Here is a 22,424-nt window from a genome sequence, read left to right on the forward strand (position 1 = left end):
CTCCGGGATGATTAAAAAAGCGACAGACTCCGCCCCAATGACGTCCCTGGGCTACGGCCGCCGAGAGAGGGCGGGCTGAGGCGGGGCTTTCTCGAGGCCGGGCCGGAAGAAAAAAAAGGAAGCGGCCGGCCCCACCAAGCAACGTCCTCAACCGTTTGGTCCTTTTCGGCCGCCGTAACCCGGCCGCGTTCTTGGGCGGGGCCTCCTCCCCGTGGGGGAGGGAGGAAAACAAGATGGCCGAAGCTTCTCCCCAGCCCGGGCGTTACTTCTGTCACTGCTGCTCGGTCGAGATCGCCCCGCGGCTGCCGGTGAGGAGGAGGGCGGGCGGGGGGAGGAAGCGAGGGACGACGAGGGGTGGAGGGAGCCGGCGGGGCGGGGGCCGTGGGGGGGAGGAAGGAGGGGGTCAGTGACTGGGGGGTTAGTCCTGTATTCGCCACTGTTCTTATGGGGGGGCGTGATTCGGAAGAGGGCTCGTAGGAAAAAAGGACGCGTGGAGCAGCAGCGTGGTCTGAGCTCAAGTCTCATCCCCTTGCCTTTTTTTAAAAAAAAATATCTTGATATTGCTCTCAGATTCTTCGGGTACAATTCAGTGTTTGTCTTCCACTCTCAAAAGGGTGGGCTAAGGGAGAGTGAGCAGGCCAGGGCTGAGTGGGTGGCTGAATCTGGGTCTTCCGCAGCGGTGACAGAGTTGCCAGTTGCTGGAGGACACAGGTGGACTGGAGGCCCAGTCCAAGTGTGGGCTGGTTGGAAGCAAACCAGAGCGGTGGATTATGCAGGGATGCAATGGGCAGCCTCATCTGTATATGGGAATGGAAATGTAAGTCCTTTTTCTTTTTAAGTTCTCATCTCTACAGTGTTTAGCTGTGGTGTTTCACCTTACCCTAAAACTACTCACCTTGACTGCTTCTCTTCTCCAAAGCATCCTCAAGGGTGGAAGCTGTGTGTTCCATTAGAATAACAACAACAACAGTAATAAATAATAATAATATTGCAAATTTAGTAGTTAAGAGGCAGAGAGCCCAGTATGATCAACAGGCAGGTGGGTTGAGAGGGTGGATGCTAAGGATCTGCCTAAGGTGCTCAACTGTTCCATGTACTTACATGCTCAACCAAGGAGTATGATCATACATGGTAACAGGCCAACTCAGGTAAATCTACCAGTGTAGATTCTTATGGGGATCACTGTAAGTACAAAATGAGAACTTGAAGACACATAAGTCTAATAGGTAAGAGAGCCTTAATTTACACATTTTGTCATATTCATAACATGTAGTATATTATTAAGAAATTAAGTATTTGGAATGTATTCTGGAAAACCATGGCTTTTATAAATGAGCAAAGAACTCAAAAGCGATGCGAAAAGATCACTCAAGAAAATGAACTAAGCTGCAGGACAATCACAGAATCTGTGTCAGACTCTTCAGATACCATTCAGAACAGTAGATTGTTAAGCCAAATAAAAGAGCAAGTGAATCTATAGCACACAACTTGCAGTCTAAGCAAACAGGCATTATTTATATATTTAATCACTGCTCTCCCCCCCCCCACACACACACACCCTTGATAGACTTGTTCTGTTACCTGCTTCTGGTGGATGGCTGCTTCTTTCATTCTGGCAGCTGACCTTGGCACTTCATATTGGCAGAGTGGGTACACTGCTTGTGCTCTCAGTCACCCCATCCAGGAACATGGGGAGGGAAGCAATACAGGGGAAGACAAAGTAGAGGGATAGGTAGTGGAGGAAGAGGTCAGTAAAGGAATGAGGAGAGCAGAGAGAAAAAAGTAAGAAAATATGAAAAGAAATCCAGCCAGGTGTCAACTCTAGTGACAAGGAAGTAAGAATAAACAGAGACGTGTTAGCCAGCCTTGCAGATGAGTTGTCAATAGTGACTAGCCTGCAGCCATTTCTGCTAGCCCATCCACCCAATGCACACATTACCATGGTCAGCTCTTTGAAGCTCCCAAGAAAAAGAGCAAACTTGTGTGAAGTTTTCTTGCCTGGAAGTGTCTGTTCATAAGTCTAAGATGAAAGGGGATAAAAGGAATACAATACTTAGTATGTGAATAGCACTTTCAAGTTTTTTATGTATATAAATATTCCCATCTAGGTCTTAAAGCCAATAGGCTGTTTGATCAGAAAAAGACAGCAATATAACAAAAAAGTTATTGCTGTTCACTATTCATTTCAAGTGTTAAAAGTGTTTTATAAGCAACATGCGGAGAGGCTGAGAGAGGGTGGCTTAACTTCAGTGATCTCATGAGCTCGTGATGGATACAAGGTTCAGACCAAAGACTTTCTGTTTCATAACTCACTCTCTTAGCTTAGAATGCGATACCCCCTCTCAAAGTGAAAGTGATACAAATGGTAGGGTTGCTAAGGTTGAGGCTGAAAGGAGGCTGGCTAAAAACTGTTTAAGGCAATTAGCTTTGTAAGAAAATGCATCCAGAATTGTTTAGGTTCTTTTTTGTTTGTCTTGGGAGCTTTGTGAACCCTGTGTTCTAAAGGCAGCAAGATAGAACTCAGCCAGTCTTTTCAAAGGTGACAGAGATGGGCAGTTCCCTTTTCTAAGGTTTAAATTATTATAACACACCCATTCCTTCTGACTAGCCTAGCATCACCTTGTCAAACTGGGACAACTTGGTGGAGGTAGAAATATGTGTGTTTTCATGCTGAACTGTACCTGCAGGATTTCTTCTCAGTAGATGTCCCCACCCTGATCTGGATAGCCCAGGCTAGCCCTATCTCTTCAGGTCTTGGAAGCCCTGGTCAGTACTTGGATAGGAGACCACCAAGGAAGTCCAGGGTTGCTACGCAGAGGCAGGCAATGGCAAACCACCTCTGAATGCCTCTTGCATTGAAAACCCCAATGGGGTCACCATACGTTGGCTGCAATGACAGCAAAAAAAGATATTCCTACTCTGCCTTGAATCTAATGGCTAGAACAAGCACCTGTTGAAAGTTGCCTCTGGTAGCTTGCTGCGGGTGTAATCCGTATTCTTCAGTACACACTCAGCCTTTAGTTTATGTCCTCTTAAACGTGACCCACAAGTAATGAATGTTAATTTTGAAAAAGCATTTAACGTTTTTTGCCCTGCCTTTCCTCCGAGGAGTGCAGAATGGCAATTTAGTATCCCAGTACCCCTGTGAAGTAGTCTAGCTGCAGAGATGTGTCCAAGGCTGTACAATAGCCTTTATAAGTAAGCCCAGGTTTTGATCCTGAATTTCCTTCATGGGAGTCCTGGCACTTTAGCCACACCAGAGAGTTTAACAGCCCTGTTAAGTAGGTTCCATTGTAACAGGAGGATAACTGAGACAGAATGGGTTGCTCAAGCCATGCAGTCTGTGACAGCTTGGTGTAAATCAGCAGTCCCCAACATGGTATCCGTGGGCGCCATAACACTCACCGCACCTTTCCTGGTTGGGGACCAGGTGGTTGGGACCAGGTGGGGCTTCTTCCTACCAGGATTTCTGATTGTCCATTGGAAATCTGATGCACTGTGCAGATTAAAATAAGTTTGTTTTGGTGGCAGTGCTGGTTTTATTTTCTTGCTCCTCTTTCCCAGTGTATTTTAAAAACTATATAATAAAATTATATATAACTATATAAACTATAAACATTTAAAACTATAAAAGAAGAAGAGATTGGATTTATACCCTGCCCTTCACTACCCAAAGGTGTCTCAGAGCGGCTTACAAACTCCTTTCCCTTCTCCTCCCCACAACAGACACCCTGTAAGGTAGGGGGGGGGCTGAGAGAGCTCTGACAGAAACTGCTCTTTTTCAAGGACAGCTGTGCCAGAACTATGGCCTGCCCAAGGTTATTCAGCAGGTGCAAGTGGAGGACTGGGGAATCAAACCCAGTTCTCCCAGATTAGAGTCCGCGCACTTAACCACTACACCAAACTAGCTTCTTTTGTATGTTAGTGTGTATGTGTTTCTGTCTCCAGCAGTGGCCGTTTTGTGGTTGCGCCCAACACTCTATGTCAGAATTCCAAAAGTGCCCATGGGTTCAAAAAGGTCTTGGACCCCTGGTCTAACTGTTCAGGTCTCCTGGACAGTGTCTTGCTAGGCTGAACTGACATGTCCCAATAAAAGGACACAGGTGAACTAAATCCAAGGCGCCCTTTGCAGCAGCGGCAGACTAGTAGGAATCCTGATTTTGCTAGGAATGTTCTTGCCTCAGAGCTGGGCTGACTCATCAGCTGGTCAACAGGAAAGGGAAGAGGGCAAATGGGAGTGCCTATTGATGGGTAAGCTCTGATGGCAGAATGCAAAGGCAACTTGGGGAGCAGCAGTCCGCTGGGAGATGAGGGGGTATTAGCCCCCTGCAACTCTGAGATGTTTTAGGAAGTTTTTTGAGAGGCCTGCTCTGTTTATCTACCAAAGATTGGGAGTCACCAGGAGTTCTCACAGGTGACCGTTATTAATCTTAGATTCATCTGTGTAGCTGTGTTGGTCTGAAGCAACAGAACAAAGTTTGACTCCTGTGCCACTGTTAAGACCAACAAAGTTTAATGCTGGGCATATACTCTTCAGGTGCAGTGACTCACGAAAGCTCATCCCCTGCCACAAATGTTGGTAGTCTTTAAGGTGCTACTGGACACCTTTTCTACTGCTACAGACAAACACGGCTACCCATCTTGATCTATATTGGCTGTCCTCCTTTCACTATGGTCAGGGACAGAGTGTAGCGCTTGGAGAAAGGGTTTCGCCACCTTACCCTTTGGTATGTGGCATCCCTCAAGGGGCGATCCTCTCTCCAGTGTTATTTAATGTCTATATGCGCCCCCTCACACAGTTAATCTGGGTGTTTGGGCTGGGTTGCCATCAGTATTTGGATGACACCCAGCTGTATCTGTTAATGGATGGCCGGCCGGAATCTGCTCTGGATAATCTGGTCAGGGTGTTGGAGGCTGTGGCTGAATGGTTACAACAGAGCTGGCTGAAACTTAATCCATCTAAGATAGAGGTCCTGTTCCTGAGTCGTGGGGGGATGGGTTCGGGAATCGGACTCCGTACCCTTGGTCGGGCAACATTGATGCCAGCGCCAATGGTGAGGGGTTTGGGAGTGACTTTGGATGCCTCCCTTTCCATGGAGGCCCAGGTCACTAATGTTGCCAGATCAGCCTTTTACCATCTTCGGCTGGTCAGGCAACTGGTCCCCAACCTCTCCTCTCATGACTTGGTGACAGTGATCCATGCAGTGGTCACTTCCAGGCTTGATTACTGCAACTCACTCTACATGGGCCTACCTTTAAACTAAACCCGGAAGCTTCAGCTGGTACAGAACAGAGTGGCATGCCTGCTGACTGTGATGCCTGTGCACGCACACCTTCAGCCAATGCTGCACCAGCTGCACTGAAGATATCCACCTTACCTTGGCCAGGGCCTTTTCAGCCCTGGCCCCAGCCTATTGGGACACACTCCCGACAGAGGTCAGGGCCTTGCAGGATTTATTGCAGATCTGCAGGTCCTGCAAAACAGAGCTGTTCCGCCAGGCCTTTGGTTGAGGCGGCGGATGTCAAATAACATCTGGCCTCCTTGGCTTCGGCAACCATGGCTCTAGTTACATCTGAGCTATGTGGACTTAGTGATCTGTTTGTGCAGAACGCACCCCACCATCCCTGGCTTGAGTCCAGCAGACATTGAAACCGAAGGAAGGATTATCTGCTGTGCTCTTTAGTAACTATTGAAATTAATGCACCAAATCTTGGTTGTCTTTATTGCTGTTTTAATTAATTGTTTTAGGAATGATTGTATGGTTTTATTGGATTATATGTTGTAAGCCGCCCTGAGCCTGCTTGCGGAGTAGGGTATATGACTAAACAAGAAAAGTAAATAATAAAATCAGTTACATTTGAGTCCAGTAGCACTGCAGAGACCCAACAAAATTTTCAGGGTTTGAGTTTTTGAGAGTCAAGGCCACATTCATCAGATACAAATAAGAATGGAGATTGGAGTCCTTTATTGGGAGGGGTGTTGTAAAGGATGCAGAGGTAAAATGCATATTGTAATCAGCTTGATTAGAGCAGAGGAGAAATGCTTGAAGTCATTGCTGAAAATACTTAGTCTCTGCAATGAAATTTGTAGGCGCCATGACTTATCAGTGCCTTAGCTTTCAGCAAGCACATTTTGTGAGTATACCCAGAACTGCAGAGATAACAATTCCAGAGGCAGCAGCCAAGTTAGTTGTTGCAGTAAAGTGAAACTGGCACCTTAAAGCCTAGCTAAATTTATTCCCGCATGAAGTATTATGAGTCAGATGTCACTTCTTCATTCCAGGCTTGATTACTGCAACTCACTCTTTAAACTAAACCTGGAAGCTTCAGCTGGTACAGAACGGAGTGGCATGCCTGCTGACTGTGATGCCTGTGCACGCACACCTTCAGCCAATGCTGCACCAGCTGCACTGGTTGCCAGTTGAGTACCGAGTCTGGTTTGAGGTTTTGGTATTAACCTTTAAGGCCCTATGTGGCCAGGGACCAGCATACCTATGGGACCACCTCTCCCTATATGTGCCCCAAAGAGCCTTGTGTTCTGTCTGGCAATCCCTGGCTTGAAAGATATCCACCTTACCTTGGCCAGGGCCTTTTCAGCCCTGGCCCCAGCCTATTGGGACACACTCCCGACAGAGGTCAGGGCCTTGCAGGATTTATTGCAGATCTGCAGGTCCTGCAAAACAGAGCTGTTCCGCCAGGCCTTTGGTTGAGGCGGCGGATGTCAAATAACATCTGGCCTCCTTGGCTTCGGCGACCATGGCTCTAGTTACATCTGGGCTACGTGGACTTAGTGATCCGTTTGTGCAGAACGCACCCCACCATCCCTGGCTTGAGTCCAGCAGACATTGAAACTGAAGAAGGGATTATCTGCAGTGCTCTTTAGTAACTATTGAAATTAATGCACCAAATCTTGGTTGTCTGTGTTGCTGTTTTAATTTATTGTTTTAGGAATGATTGTATGGTTTTATTGGATTATATGTTGTAAGCCGCCCTGAGCCTGCTTGCGGAGTAGGGTATATGACTAAACAAGAAAAGTAAATAATAAAATCAGTTACATTTGAGTCCAGTAGCACTGCAGAGACCCAACAAAATTTTCAGGGTTTGAGTTTTTGAGAGTCAAGGCCACATTCATCAGATACAAATAAGAATGGAGATTGGAGTCCTTTATTGGGAGGGGTGTTGTAAAGGATGCAGAGGTAAAATGTATATTGTAATCAGCTTGATTAGAGCAGAGGAGAAATGCTTGAAGTCATTGCTGAAAATACTTAGTCTCTGCAATGAAATTTGTAGGCGCCATGACTTATCAGTGCCTTAGCTTTCAGCAAGCACATTTTGTGAGTATACCCAGAACTGCAGAGATAACAATTCCAGAGGCAGCAGCCAAGTTAGTTGTTGCAGTAAAGTGAAACAGAAACTGGCACCTTAAAGCGTAGCTAAATTTATTCCCGCATTAAGTATTATGAGTCAGATGTCACTTCTTCAGATGCATACGGAAAGGACAGTTGCTCTACTTGAGATTTTTTTTACCAAAAGTATTTGGCGGGGGGAGGGGAGTTCATGGCAGAGAAAGAGGCCTCTGTTATAAAGTATTCAGGTGTGAATCCCTGTGTAGGGTGCTGGAATGGAAGTGGTTTCGAGACTTACTGACGGTGAGAGGGCGAAGGCTCCAGCCTCCCATGGTGTGCAGCTACAGAGAGATAAACACAATCTTATCCAGGCAGCTGCAATACGAAGCACAAGAAATGGATTGTAGCGTGTGAGATATTTGAATGTCTACATTCTGTGCTTAGCTCATGCATCTGAGAAACCATCTGAGCAATAGGGGGGAAATCGATTTCGCCCATCTGAGTGTGGCAAGGGTCTTTTCCATCGTGGCCCCGGCCGTTTCCACGGGGGTCCCATGGGACATGAACCTCCTCAAACAAAGCATTCCACCAGGCTGGAGCCACAGTGGACAAGGCCTGCGTTCCACAGGGCGTGTAAGACGTTCCACCAGGCATTCTGCTAATGTCGTTTTGGTGGACTCTCTTACCAATGACATTGCTGATTTTTTATGTCTAATGTGCTAGTTCGCTGTGTGCTGCTGAGTCTTTAATTGGATTTCTGCTGAACTCTACTGTTTTGTTGGTCTTAACTGTTTTGTTGGTCTTAAAGTTGCTTTCTATCGGTTATCTTATCGGTTTAGAGTGTTTAAGTGTTTATTCTAAGTGATTCCCAGGTGGCTCGGGTTGGGCAGCGTCCCAGCCGTCTGTGATTGTTCTTGTGGAGATTGTTTAATGTTTGGTTTAGTCTTAATCTGCTGCACGGCCTTGGTGTTCCTTCTTTGATCCCTGGACAGCCCAGTATTCAGCTTAGTTTGGTGTGTGTTGGGTGGGACGGATGGTGATGTGGCAACAGGTAGTAACGCTCTGAGGAGATTTGTTTTAACTTAAAAAAAACCTTGTTAAACCTTGTTGCCTAATTTTATTTGATAGCCACGTTTAACGGAGTTTGTTATCCTCCTTTTCTTTTTTTCTTCCTTTTTTTGATATTTTTGAGTGATCTATTCTTGTTAGTACTAGTGTAAGGCGGACCTTGGCTGATCTACGAAAGTCAGAGTCCAGTGGCACCTTTAAGACCAGCACAGTTTTATTCAAGGTATGTGCTTTCATGTGCGTGCACAATTCAGACACAATGAAATGGAAATGGAAATGAAATAGAAATAACAGCCATACATGTAGACGGTGGTCAGTAAGTCAGCATACAGAATAATGAAGATGTTTTTAACAGATTAAAAGAATAACATGCTTAGTTATATGCTCTCATCTGTTTGGGTTCAGTTCATGGGGGAAAACATAACAAGGCTTCCCACCTGGATCTTGGCTAATTGAAATACTCCAAATTGTTTCTCTTTCAATTTGTTGTTTTAGCTTTACGGCTGAAGGAATGAAGAGAGATTCAGCTGTATAAGTTTTAATTTTTAAAATAATTCAGTTACATATACAATTACATTAAAGATAAGTTATATTTAAATTTAGTTGATAGCGCTTACTACTTTTTATTTGTCTGCAAGCGTTTTTATTTGGCATTAGCTCCTGTTTGTTTCACTTGCTTTGTTTTAGGAGAGTCATAGTTAGTATTGGTTTAATAGAATGCAAGGAAACCCAGTTTGTTTGGGTGAATTAGTTTAATTGTATTAAATTAAGTAGCTGGTTAATAGGAAGAAATATGGAAAGGAAAGGGGCAGTGCCCTTTGAAGGTCATTTTCCTGTCTGTAAGCAGAGCAGCAGGGAAGAATTTTTTTTATAAACCTCTCTCTCCAACAATAATCTCAAATAGATCTGATTGTTTACCTAATGAAGACACTGCCCCTGGCAGTTCCAGCAATCTCAGGTTGTTCTCAGCAGGACCCTCTGATCAACTTGGAAGCCTTTTGCTGCCAAGCAGCCGCTTTATAAGGCATTTTAAAAAGACTCTTAAATCTGACTGCAAAGCTGAACTGTGAAATAAGCATGTTAGGGCCATGGACAGGATTGTAGCCATGAAGCAGTGCCCTTATACTGGACTCTGAAGATTTGAATTGGATTTCGTTGGCATTATGGGTTTATTCTTGTTACTGTCTTGCTATCTTAGCCGCCCCAAGTCCCGATAAACAAACAAATAAAATGAAGGCTGAAAATAGCAACACAAATATTGTAGTGTAGTAGTGTAAAGTAACTTAATAACACTGGAAATGTTGAACTCCTTAATAGTGTACCTTATGTGTTGTAGTGTCTTGTGGATAGCATTAGTCAAATTGTAAACAAATATATCCATTAAAATATTGAATCTATCTACATTTTACACTGAATGTTAATTCTTGAATGCTGTGGATTGTCTTATGTAGAAGTTATCATGCTGCACATTTGGAATGAGCGACACTTCATCTTTGAAAGCATTTAATTCTAAGAGGGAATATTTTGTTGCAACCCCCCCCCCCCCCCCCCCCGCCCCACTGCTCCCCCAAATTTCCAGGATTTTTTGGGGAGGGGGAGCATTTTTTCTGCCGCCTTTCATGCCTTCAGCTTTCCACAAATCACTGTAAATGGACTGTAAAAATTCTCCTGGGGGTTCTGAGCTGGCAGCTGGTTGTTTCCTGACCCCATCTGTGTTAGCTGGAAGCTGAAGGGAAAGAAAAAAGAAAGAGGCTGCTGGCCAGAGAGGTAGAAGAAGAGGAGATTGGATTTATACCCCACCCTTCACTACCCAAAGGAGTCTCAGAGTGGCTTACAAACTCCTTTCCCTTCCCCTCCCCACAACAGACACCCTGTGGGGTAGGTGGGGCTGAGAGAGCTCCTGAGAGAACTGCTCCTGAGTGAACAGCTCTGACAGAACTATGGCTTGCCCAAGGTCATCCAGTAGGTGCAAGTGGAGGAGTGGGGAATCAAACCCAGCTCTTTCAGATTAGAGTCCACACACTTAACCACCACACCACATTGGCTCTGATAGATGCCGTCCTATTACTATATATTAATTTAATTCATTTATACCCTGCCTTTGTCCCCAGTGGGGACCCAAGGTGCCTGGCATCATTCTCCTTTCCTCCACTTCATCCTTGCAACAGCCCTGTGTGGTGGGTGAGGCAAAGAGAGTGTGACTGGCCCAAGGTCACCCAGCGAGCCTCTACGGGAGAGCATTGATTCGAACAAGGGTCTCTGAGACACTAGTCCGACACTCTGAACCCCTACAACCATACCTGGGATGGTCTTGTGTGTGTTTTTAACCACATTCAAATGCAAGTTCAGACAGAAGTTTTGCATTCTCCCGGAATATCTTTTCCAGTATCACTAGCAGGGCTTTTTTCCCGGGGGAACGGAGTTCTGGAACCTCTTTGACAAAATTCTTTTTTAAATGCTCAAAAGTTCATGAGTTTTCAGTATACGGATTGAAAACGGCATTTCCCTCTTGAGAGTTCCGGCACCTCTTTTTCGAAAGAAAGCAAGCAAGAAAGAGCCCTGGGCTCCTGTTTGTTTTGGCTGCAACAGTCTAGCCCCTCTTAGGAGAGGGACAGACAGGTGTGGAAACAGCTGCAGAGCTTGGAGGAAGTGAGCCTGCTTGAGAAGGGAACTCAACAAGGGTGGAGCCAACTGAGCGGGGGCGGGGGATTTGTTTTAATTAATGGGTTTCTGCTGGCATAATCTTAATATTTACAGCCATATGAAGGTTTCATTTTTAGAATAACACATTTTCAGATTAGTTTTGTTGTTGTTGTTCAGTCGCACAGTCGAGTCCGACTCTTCGCGACCCCATGGACAAGATCTCGACAGGCTCTCCTGTTTTCCGCCGTCCTCTGAAGTTTGCTCAATTTCATGTTCGTTGCATCTATGACACTGTCTAACCATCTCATCCTTTGCCGCCCCCGTCTTCTTTGACCTTCAATCTTTTCCAGCATCAGGGTCTTCTCCAGTGAGTGCTCCCTTCTCATTTGGTGGCCAAAGTATTTGAGCTTCAGTTTCATTATCTGGCCTTCCAGGGAACAGTCAGGGTTGATTTCTTTTAGGATTGACTGATTTGATCTTCTTGCAGTCCAAGGGACTCTCAAGAGTATTCTCCAGCACCATAGTTCAAAAGAATCTATTCTTCGGCGCTCGGCCTTCCTTATAGTCCAACTCTCACAGCCATACATGACTACTGGGAATACCATTGCTTGGACCATGCGTATTTTTGTTGGCAGGGTGATGTCTCTACTTTTTATCATGCTGTTTAGGTTCGCCATCACTTTCCTCCCAAGGAGCAGGCGTCTTTTAATTTCATGGCTGCAGTCACAGTCTGCGGTGATCTGGGATCCCAGGAACGTGAAGTCTGTCACTACTTCCACAGCTTCCCCTTCTATTTGCCAAGGAGTGATGGGGCCGGATGCCATGATCTTAGTTTTTTTGATGTTGAGCTTCAAGCCCACTTTTGCGCTCTCCTCTTTTACTCTGAGCAAGAGGCTCTTTAGATCCTTTTCACTTTCAGCCATTAGAGTGGTATCATCTGCATATCTGAGGTTGTTGATCTTTTCCCCAGCAATCTTAATTCCCGCTTGTGATTCATCCAGGCCAGCATTTCGCATGATGTACTCTGCATATATATTAAATAAGCAAGGCGACAATATACATCCTTGTCGTACTCCTTTTCCTATGCTGAACCAATCAGTTGTTCCATATCCGGTTCTAACTGTCGCTTCTTGGCCCTTATACAGGTTTCTCAAGAGACATGTGAGGTGGTCTGGTACTCCCATCTCTTTAAGGACCTGCCATAGTTTGTTGTGATCCACACAGTCAAAGGCTTTAGCATAGTCAATGAAGCAGAAGTAGATGTTTTTCTGGTACTCTCTTGCTTTCTCCATAATCCAGCGAATGTTGGCAATTTGATCTCTAGTTCCTCTACCTCTTCGAAACCCAGCTTGTACTTCTGGCAGTTCTCTATCCACGTACTGTTGAAGCCTAGCTTGTAGGATCTTGAGCATGACCTTGCTAGCGTGTGATATGAGTGCAATTGTGCGATTAGTTTTACAGTTATATAAAAATTACTGGTTGTGTTGTACTGTTAGAAACACATCATAGATAATTATGAAATTATTGCAAGGTGAACTGTCTCCAATTTAATAGATTAATCATTCATATTTGGACAACTTTTCTGCTGTACTTTATTGGGAGGAGAAAAATAATCATTACCTTAATAATAACACTTTAAATAGTTTTATTTAACTAAAGCAATAACATTATAGCATATGCATTCTTGTATTTGCTTAAACATCCATATTTGTTAACTGATGTGGTTGAACAAAATATCTTTTAAAAAAAACACAATTTAGACTATCAGCTAGGTCCACACATGAAAAACTTCAAATACTGTCCTCTGTAGCTCACTCATTTTCATCTTCTTGTTTGTTCATAATCTGGAAAAGAAAAATAAGCTTTCCTGCTTTATCTGATCCCAAACGATTTCTCAATTTAGAATGAATGAGTCCAGAGGAAGAGAATATTCTTTCTACGCCAGCAGAAGAAGCTACTGCTGTTAAAAGTGAAATCATCAGACTCTAGATCCAAGTGCTTAAGTGACTTCCACCAGTTCACTGGTGTGACTTTCTTTAAAACATCATCAGCAGACATATATTTCTTGAATTGTTCCCCCTTAGCTCTGAAGTTTATTATAGTTGGCATTATAGATGAATGATTGCTGGATACCCATGTCATAGCTAACTCCTCTTCCTCAACACTTAAGGTTTGACCCAGTACCAGTACCATTTTATGGCGCGCATGGCCCGGCCCAACAAAGTGACCTCATAACAAATGAGGTTGACTTCTCTGACCGTAAATAATCATGTATTTCTTCCTTGGTTTTAGTTATTTCCAATTTAATATTCCTTCTATTTGAGTTTGTAATCCAGTCTGAAATCCAAACCAAAGCAGCTGCCTGTTGGTACAGTTCCCCCCCTCCCTCCTGTAATACTTTAAATCTTATTCTTGGCTTCTTCCCTTCCCATACAAAATTGTTTATCATTTTCTGCCATTTTAAAGATCTTTTCTTCTATGTAAATTGGCAACATTTGAAACAGAAAGGTTAGCTTTGGTAGTATGTTCATTTTAATAGCAGAGATTGGTGTAGTGGTTAAGTGCGCAGACTCTAATCTGGGAGAACCGGGTTTGATTCCCCACTTTTCCACTTGCACCTGCTGGATGGCCTTGGGCAAGCCACAGTTCTGGCACAACTGTTCTTGAAAAAGAGCAGTTTCTGTCAGAGCTCTCTCAGCCTCACCTACCTCATAGGGTGTCTGTTGTGGGGAGGGGAAGGGAAAGGAGTTTGTAAGTCGCTGTTTTGTCCTGTTACATATATTCCCAAATATTTAATTGGCTTTTTAGTGATAACACATTCCGTTATTTTTTCTATCTCTTCTTGTTCTTTGGTTGCTGCTAATAGCAATGAGAGCCAGTTTGGTGTAGTGGTTAAGTGTGCGGACTCTAATCTGGGAGAACCAGGTTTGATTCCCCACTCCTCTACTTGCACCTGACTGGGTGACCTTGGGCAAGCCGTAGTTCTGATAATAGCTGTTCTTGAAAAAGAGCAGTTTCTGTCAAGAGCTCTCTCAGCCCCAGCTACTTCACAGGGTGTCTGTTATGGGGAGGGAAAGGGAAAGGAGTTTGTAAGCTGCTCTGTGACAGCTTTGGGTAGTGAAGGGCGGGGTATAAATCCAATCTCGTCTTCTTCTTCTTCGTCTTCTTTTTATTCATTTTATTTCCAGAATAAGTTTCAAATCTAATTATTTGTTCCATTATATATTTCAAATAAGTATTTGGTTTTGTTACTGATATAACAACATCATCCACATAACTTTTCATTTTACATTCTTCTTTATTTTCCTTTATTCCAGCAATTCTATTATCTAATCTTTATAGCCAATGTATCTATTGCAAGAATAAATAATAGTAGTGATATTGGGTAACCTTGTCGCGTTCCTTTTGTTATCTTAATTATTTCTGTTGAAGAACCATTTATTAAAATTTTAGCTTGCTGGTTTGTATAGATGCTTTGTATCCAATTTAAAAACTCCGTTCCGCTGTTCATGTTTTGTAGTACTTTCATTAAAAATATCCAAGAGACGTTATCAAAAGCTTTCTCTGCCATCTAAAAGCATGAAGGCCATCTTTCCTCCTTTTCTCCTTGAATGCTTGATTGCATTCAGCAGATATCTGATATTATCTTTCATGTATCTTTTTGAAACAAATCCTGTTTGGTCTTCATGCATTAAATCTGATATGCATTTTCTTAGTCTCTGCCATTACTGTTGTGTAAATTTTGTAATCTACATTCATTCGTGAGATTAGTCTGTATGATTTTGGTGAAAACGGGTCATTCCCTCCCTTGTGTATTAATGTTATATCAAAATTGTAATTGTGTGTGGTTAACAGCTCTGAGCCTTCTTGGATAGAGTGAGGTACAGATACTTTAACTAAGATGGATCTCTTTCTCCCTGCACTTTGAAATCTGAGCTTCCAACTCTGCTATTCATCCTTTCCTTTCCCAAAGATTTCATGAATAGGGTTGCCTGTTGATTTTAGGTCATGGACTTCCTCCCTGCCCCGGTTCAGGTATTATGGGAACATGAGCAATCCCAGAAATTTCCAAACGATGTGCCAGGACAACATAGTACACTGAGAAAATCAACTTGTATCCTTCTGCGCAGACTTATTCAGCTCTGTGTCTGGGTCAGGTATGGCTGGATCACCCTTGAGAATGTAAGAGTCTGCTTTGCTACATCAGAGTGAGAATCCATCTAGTTCACCATCCTGCTGCCAAGAGCAGCTACCCAGATGGAAGCCCACAAGCAAGTTGTGACGTCAACAACAGCCTTCCCTTGAAGTCCATGTCTCTAGCCCCCTCCCTGCCCGCAACTGGCTATCCACTGCCCTTGTACACAGAGATTGCATAGCCAATGGCCATTGGCAGACCTCCCCTTTGTGAATTAGACAAATTTACTTTAGCGGAGTGGCCAGTCGTGTCCTGCGTAGTGCTCCAGTCCAGCCCTCCTTTTTTTCCTCTTCTGGATCTGCTGCTGTCAACTGTGTTCTAGCGTTTATGGGTCAGACATTTCACTTTCCAACTTTTGCCACACTATTAATACTTCTATCAACCTTTCTTGTGTCCCCTTTAGTCAGCCTCCCCCCAAATCTCAAGTGCTATAGCCTTGCCTCACGGAACTGGGCTCCCCATGGCTACCACTTGCTCCCTCTGAGCCTCTGCAGACTCTGCGCAGGATGCGGGGAAAGCCAGGGTGATCCTTGGGCTCAAGACAACCAGACTCGAACCAGTTATCGTTTTGATGTCTTTGTTGAGAGGTTCAAGGCAGCCAAGGGGTGTTCGATGTCAGTACAGAGCTGCTACACTGGGGTGGGGGGTGGGGAGTTTTGAACTGACTTCCAGGTTTGTTTTGGCTCCCTGCTTTATACGTGTAAGAGCAAAGCATGCCTTCAGCTTTAAAAAGCCTCCTGAAACAAGGATTCTGCTTAGTGGTCAGATGGCTGTGCTGAGCTTGTGTGGGGAAGGGCTTGAACCCTTGTAATGTTAAATGACTGCATTTTGACTGGATAGTCCCATGTTAGATGCCATTTTAATATGCCTGTTTTTCAGTCTTTTGTTTGTAGTATTTCATGTTGCGCATCAATTGTGTAAATCGCCGTTAATAGGATAGGAGCAATCTCTTTAATTGCAAATGTGCAATATACTTGAGTGGATCAAAAGGGCTGATTGGGGAGGTTGGGAAGAGGCAAATACTCAAACGTTGGGGGAGGCTTGGTGGGGACACCGTTTTGACAGATGGGCTCTTAAAAGAACACAGGGGAGACCTTCTGTGGCTCTAAGAATGTCTGTCGCCCATACTGGTATTTTCTTGGCTGAAAGCCTGTTTATGTACCGTTTCCATTTCTGTAGGATTACATTTGTCCAAGGTGCGAATCTGGTTTTATTGAAGAGCTTCCAGAAGAGCCCAGGTAACCAGCCTCTTTCTGATCCTGAAGATCTTGAGTATTATTATGCTTGTCTTGTTTGCTTGTCAAGTGTGCAGGGAGCTCACGAAGCCGGGCTTGGAATTCCCAAGTGGTTTCCTTCCTAGGAACTGCTTCATGGCAAAGGTCAGGTGCTTTCTGGCCAGCTTCCACCGGCATGTAGAGAACAGTTTTAAGACAAAACTAAAGGAAGTAGAAGTTATTATGTGTCGTGGGCCTACGGTTTGAGAATGGGTATGGTTTGAGAATGGCTGCTCTGGTTGTAACTCTTCCAGAACATTTCCCAGAAACTGAAGATAAAACCACGGTCTTTCTAATGCTGGAACGTGGCAACAAACGTTGGGCTTTCCAGTGACATGTAGGGTACCCTTTGTGATAAGCACAGCCTGACTGTGGAGAAATGTTTCAGGCAGCAAAAATTAATCTAGAAAAATACAATCTGCACAAGGAATTATAACCCCCCCTCAATACTTACGTAGCCCACCTTCCCGTGTGTTCCTATGTTAGTGATCTGTGGCCTTAGAGAGAAGATGAGCGCAACCCAGTCTCTGTAGAGCCTCACTTGCCTGTTCAGGTATTCTTCATCCTCACAGGCTGGTAGTGTTTATTTTATGGGCCGAATTCCCCGATCTGCAACTTTGGTTCTTCTCTTCCCAGGAATGTTGAAAATGGCTCCAGCTCTTCTGGCTTGACCAGTGATCAGAGCAGACATCCATTTGAGGTGAGCCCTGTTTTCCCCATCGTCACACACACTGGCTTCAGGTTGGATAGCCAGCATTGCTGCCAGTCGGGTGACTCCAGCCGCCTCCTCTCGATTCTTAGCCAGGTTCCTAGTAGAAGAAGAGTTGGTCTTTATGCCCTGCTTTTCTCAGCCTTAAGAAGAAGAAGAGAAGAGATTGGATTTATACCCTGCCCTTCACTACCCAAAGGGTCTCAGAGCGGCTTACAAACTCCTTTCCCTTCCCCTCCCCACAAAAGACCCCCTGTGAGGTAGGTGGGGCTGAGAGAGCTCTTGACAGAAACTGCCCTTTTTCAAGAACAGCTCTTATCAGAGCTACGGCTTGCCCAAGGTCATCCAGCCAGGTGCAAGTGGAGGAGTGGGGAATCAAACCCGGTTCTCCCAGATAAGAGTCCGCACACTTAACCACTACACCAAACGGGTCTCACAGCAGCTTACTGTTGCCTTTCCCTTCCTCTCCCCACAACAGGCACCCTGTGAGGTAGGTGGGGCTGAGAGGGCTCTGAGAGAACTGGGACTAGCCCAAGGTCACCCAGCTGGCTTCATGTGGAGGAGGAGTGGGGAGTCCAAGCTGGTTCTCCAGATTAGAGCCCGCCGCTCTTAACCGCTTCACCGTGCTGATGTAGAGGTTGTTATTGCTTCTCCCATTTGTATCACCCACCGCCACCGCTACAGAAGGTGAGATGTACTTGCGCAGGGACTCCGGAACACATAAACACATACTGTAAAGTGTTGCTGGGAGAAACAAACGAGTTGAATAATTGCAGGCTCCTTGGAGTCCAAAAGAGGCTGCCTGGTGCATCTTTGCCCGTTCTGGCCTTGCCTCCCTCCAGTCAGGGCTGGCAACTCTGTCCCATTTCTCCTTTATGCAACCTGGCCGATGGCATGGAGGTGCAGCAGAAACCCACCTGTGCCGTGCATTGTTGTCTTGGCCTCTGCCTTGCAGATTGTCTATTAGCGCCTGTGACTCATGCGGAAGAACAAGAGGTGGGGACCTCTGAGCATGAGTCATCTGTCACATTCCAAAAGTGCACCTTTTGGGAGCAAGCGTGACCCGTGCTTTCAATTTTAATCTGAAAGGCATGCTTCGGTTGTCAGAAGTCTGGGAAGCTCCAGACTGTCACATTCCAAAAGTGCACCTTTTTAAGAGCAAGCGTGACCCGTGCTTTCAATTTTAATCTGAAAGGCATGCTTCGGTTGTCAGAAGTCTGGGAAGCTCCAGACTATAGTACTAGAGCAGAGCCTTTTTGGTGGTGGTGTCTGTCACAGCACGGCCTCCTTTGCAAGGCCCAACCAGTTCCGTCATTGTCCAGCTTCCACCCCACCCTCCAATTTGCTTACCAAGGCTTTAAATTCTTCATTGCCAGTCTGAGAGCCAGTTTGGTGTAGTGGTTAAGTGCGCAGACACTAATCTGGGATAACCAGGTTTGATTCCCCACTCCTCCACTCACAGCTGCTCGATGACCTTGGGCAAGCCATAATTCCACCACAGCTGTCCTTTAAAAAAAGCAGTTTCTGTCAGAGCTCTCTCAGCCCCACCTACCTCACAGGGTGCCTGTTGTGGGGAGGGGAAGGGAAAGGAGTTTGTAAGCCGCTCTAAGACTCCCTTGGGTAGTGAAGGGCGGGGTATAAATCCAATCTCCTCCTCCTCCACCACCACAACAATCAGTTTGGCTGCTTTTATTGCTTGATGTCTATTCATTTAATCACTCACAGTGTGGCAGGTGCTTCTAAGAGATCATTTTGGAAAAGTAGCTGATGGCTTCCAAGGGGGAAAAGACATCTTGGGGCCAAGAGGTTCTAGATTCAGGTTCGATAGAACTGGGAGAAAAGAGAGTGGCGAGTATTTCAAAAACAAACTTGGTGGAAAGATCCACCGCTCAGTGGGAACAGTGCAGAGTGCCCGAAGTTTGGATCCTTGCTACCTTCAGGGTAGCAGGGACAGGGAAATGCTTCTGTCTGCCTGAGACCCCAGAGAGTTGTTTCTGGCTGGTGCGGGCTGTCGTTGGAGGATCTGTGCTCTTGACTCTCTTGTGGGCGCTTCATCCATGTTTCCCCTCCTCTTGCCAGAATGTGGATCAGCAGTTATTCACCCTGCCGCAGGGCTACGGCCAGTTCGCCTTTGGGATATTCGATGACAGCTTTGAGTTTCCAGCCTTCGGGTCCAACGCACAGCCAGAAGACAACCGGGATGCCGAGAACCGGCGAGAGAGGGAGCACCAGTCTCGGCACAGATATGGCGCCAGGCAGCCCCGGGCTCGTTTCACCACGCGGCGCACTGCTGGGAGGCACGAAGGGGTCCCAACACTAGAAGGGTGAGGACTGTTTCGGGTGATGGGTGGTGGTGGTCCTGAGAGTGCCTCAGAATTACCGAGCATGGTGACCAGTGGATTACTGCTGCCTTCTGGGTAGGAATGTCTCTTCTCCCTTCGATGGTCCAAGATGGGGTCTCTCCATTCGCCAGGAGGCAGGTCCTTCACAGAGGAAAGGATTCTGGACTGAAAGGCACCTCCCACTTTCTCCCCAGAGCCAGTCTTTCTTTCCTTTCTTTCCTTTCCTTTGCTGGTTCCTTCTGATCTGTTACCTTGTGCTTTACTGTGTGGCAGGGACTGTTTCTGTCTGTGCCCATAAGTATTTTTTCCTCTCCCCCCTTCCCCCGGTCATAATATTTCTAAAGGAGAAAAAAAGATGTTCTCTGCTGCCTGGTGGGGGGAGGGGGGGACTGTGGGGCCATGGAGCCAGCCACACGACTGCATCCCACCCCTCACTGGGGAACACTGAGAGGTGAGTCTGCGCAGCCGACCCCCAGGCTTGCCACATCTCCGTCCTGGGGGTCCTGAACAAAGATGGCCTTGAGATGGATTCTGTGCCATCAGAGGCTTTGGATTTAGGACCTTATTTGTACCTGAAAGGGGGGGGGGGCTTTCTGGCAAGGAACCCCTTGAGCAGAGGTTCAGGTTGCAGTTAGGAGCATGAAGACCTCAGCTGGTACCCAGGGACATATGGGAAGAGACACTCCTTTAGATAGGCGGGCCCTACCTAGGGCATGAAGGGGTTTAAAGGTCATAACCAGGAATTTGTGTCCCACGCAAACTGACAGCCAATTAAGCCTCTTTTTTCAAGCACTGTGTTTGCATCGGCTAGCCCGGTGGTAGGCAAACTGCGGCTCGGGAGCCACATGCGGCTCTTTGGCCCTTGAGTGTGGCTCTTCCTGCTGTTGAGAGAATGGGGGAGGGCAAACAGCTCTTTGAGCTTCCAGAGGCCTCTGGAAGGCTGCAGTTGGGAACAGAATGCTAGCTGCTAGCACCTTGAATCTGGTCCAGCGAGGCCATACATATTGATGCTCTCTAGTGCGTGCCTAAAATTAAAAACAACAACATACAAACCTGACTTACCCAAACTTTCCAAGGAGATGCAAGGCCATTGTCAGGGGTCATTTTGTAGAAAAAGAGGTGCAGGAGCTCATTAGCATAACTCAGTAGCATAACTCAATAGCAACTTATTTGCATGTGCCACACCCCCTGACATCACCGGAAGTGTGTCAGAAGGCAACACCCACTGCTCAGGCTCCACTGGACTGTTTTGGATTGCTAGCTATTGGGGGGGGGACACACATGCGGATCTGTCCTCGCAGAGGAGGGGGAGCTTGTACCTGAATAAAACCTGGTTTTAAAGGTGCCACTGGACTGTTTTGGACCAGGGGGCTCTGCAACTTACCTGGCTGCTTCTTGCTCTGACTGAGGGCTGCTGGGAGCAGGGGGTGGGCCTTTTTGCATGTGCCCGCCCCCTGGGCTCTTTACTGCCAGAGCTCCGCTCCTGTGTGCTCCTGCAGGAAATGACCCCTGGCCATTGTTCACATTACTGTTCATCATGATTTATTTTGTCATGATTTAATTTTATGGATACTTTGGACATATAGAGAGGATGAACGAAAGGAGACGAAACAAGTATATAAGACGAGTGTGGATGGGAGAGTTGGAAGGGGTCGACCTCAGCGAACGTACCTCAATCAGATTGAGGACATTTTTAGCAAAGGCCAGTTTAGGAGTACCCTAATTAAGTTAATAACAATGTGCCTACCTAAGTTTAAAAAATGTGGCTCTCAAAATAAATTTCAATAGTGGTACCGTTGATATTTGGCTCTCTTGACTAAAGAGTTTGCCCACCGCCGAGTAGCCCTTGACCGTAATTGGGCTGCTCTGTCTTTTTAACCTGTTGGAGTTCCTGGACTGTCTTCAGGCATAGCCCAATACTGAGCGCATTTCAGTAATGCAACCACAAGATTACAAAAGCTTGGATTAGTGTGGCTGGGTGAGCTGCCCCCCTCCCTCATGGCTCCCCCTCCAGTTCTCACAGCAGGGGATGGGTGGGATTTTGCCCTTAACTACCCACCCCTCTCGATCAAGGGTGGCCTCAGATCCTTTTTTCCTCAGGTGCAGCCAAGTAGCTGGCCACAGGAGGGCAGGAGAGTGTCATTCCTAATGGCCCGTCTGGCCACTCTCTCTTGTGCCGCAGTCTGTGATAAGGCTGCTTTCCTCCGCTTCCTCTCCTCTCTTTGCTCCTGCATTCAGGGGCATCTGCAGGCCTGTGATGTGGTCTTCTGTGCTTGTCCTCTTCAGGCAGCACAAAGTCAGCTTGCCTCCGCTGAGGCAGCCTTTGGAACGGGTGCTTGGCTGAGGTGTCAGTCCCAGCTTCGTTTCCCCACCTGCCTTCCACCTCTGGGCTGCGGTCACTGCTCTGTAGTCCCTCGTCGTCTGGACCCCTGGCGGTCGATGGGTAGGGAGGGCGTGTTGGCTGGATATCTTCCCCTGGCACCTGTTCCCCTGCCAGGGGTCAAGGACTCCCGCACCAGGCAGAGGACAAGCCGTGTGTGTGGCTGAGGCAGTCGCTACTGGCTCCGGAGACGTTGTGAGAGGCTCCTCCTCTTCCAGCCCTAGCCAAGACTTTCTTCTGTATAAAGAAAGGTGACCTGGATGAGGCAGCTTTGGGGGGGGGGGGGCCTTCTGTGGCAGATTTAGGTTTTCGGCTGTATTAGAAGAAGAGAAGAGATTGGATTTATACCCCGCCCTTCACTACCCAAAGGAGTCTCAGAGCGGCTTACAAACTCCTTTCCCTTCCCCTCCCCACAACAGACACCCTGTGAGGTAGGTGGGGCTGAGAGAGCTCTGACAGAAACTGCT

The 22,424-nt window shown here is 46.2% G+C and overlaps 1 protein-coding gene across 1 annotated transcript in view; it reads left to right on the forward strand.

Moving 5' to 3' along the window:
• The first annotated feature begins 216 nt into the window (after positions 1 to 216).
• The window catches only part of RNF126 (ring finger protein 126), a 32,686-nt gene continuing 10,478 nt past the window's right edge, over positions 217 to 22,424 (forward strand). Inside the window, exons 1-4 of the mRNA XM_015429775.1 lie at positions 217 to 308; positions 16,432 to 16,490; positions 17,163 to 17,226; positions 19,315 to 19,559. Coding sequence (XP_015285261.1) covers positions 234 to 308; positions 16,432 to 16,490; positions 17,163 to 17,226; positions 19,315 to 19,559 — 443 coding nt within the window. The 5' untranslated portion in view covers positions 217 to 233. The remainder of the gene's footprint in view (positions 309 to 16,431; positions 16,491 to 17,162; positions 17,227 to 19,314; positions 19,560 to 22,424) is intronic.

Source organism: Gekko japonicus, unplaced genomic scaffold (genome assembly GCF_001447785.1).
Source record: "Gekko japonicus isolate JY-2015 unplaced genomic scaffold, Gekko_japonicus_V1.1 scaffold953, whole genome shotgun sequence".
NCBI classification, from domain to species: Eukaryota; Metazoa; Chordata; class Lepidosauria; order Squamata; family Gekkonidae; genus Gekko; species Gekko japonicus.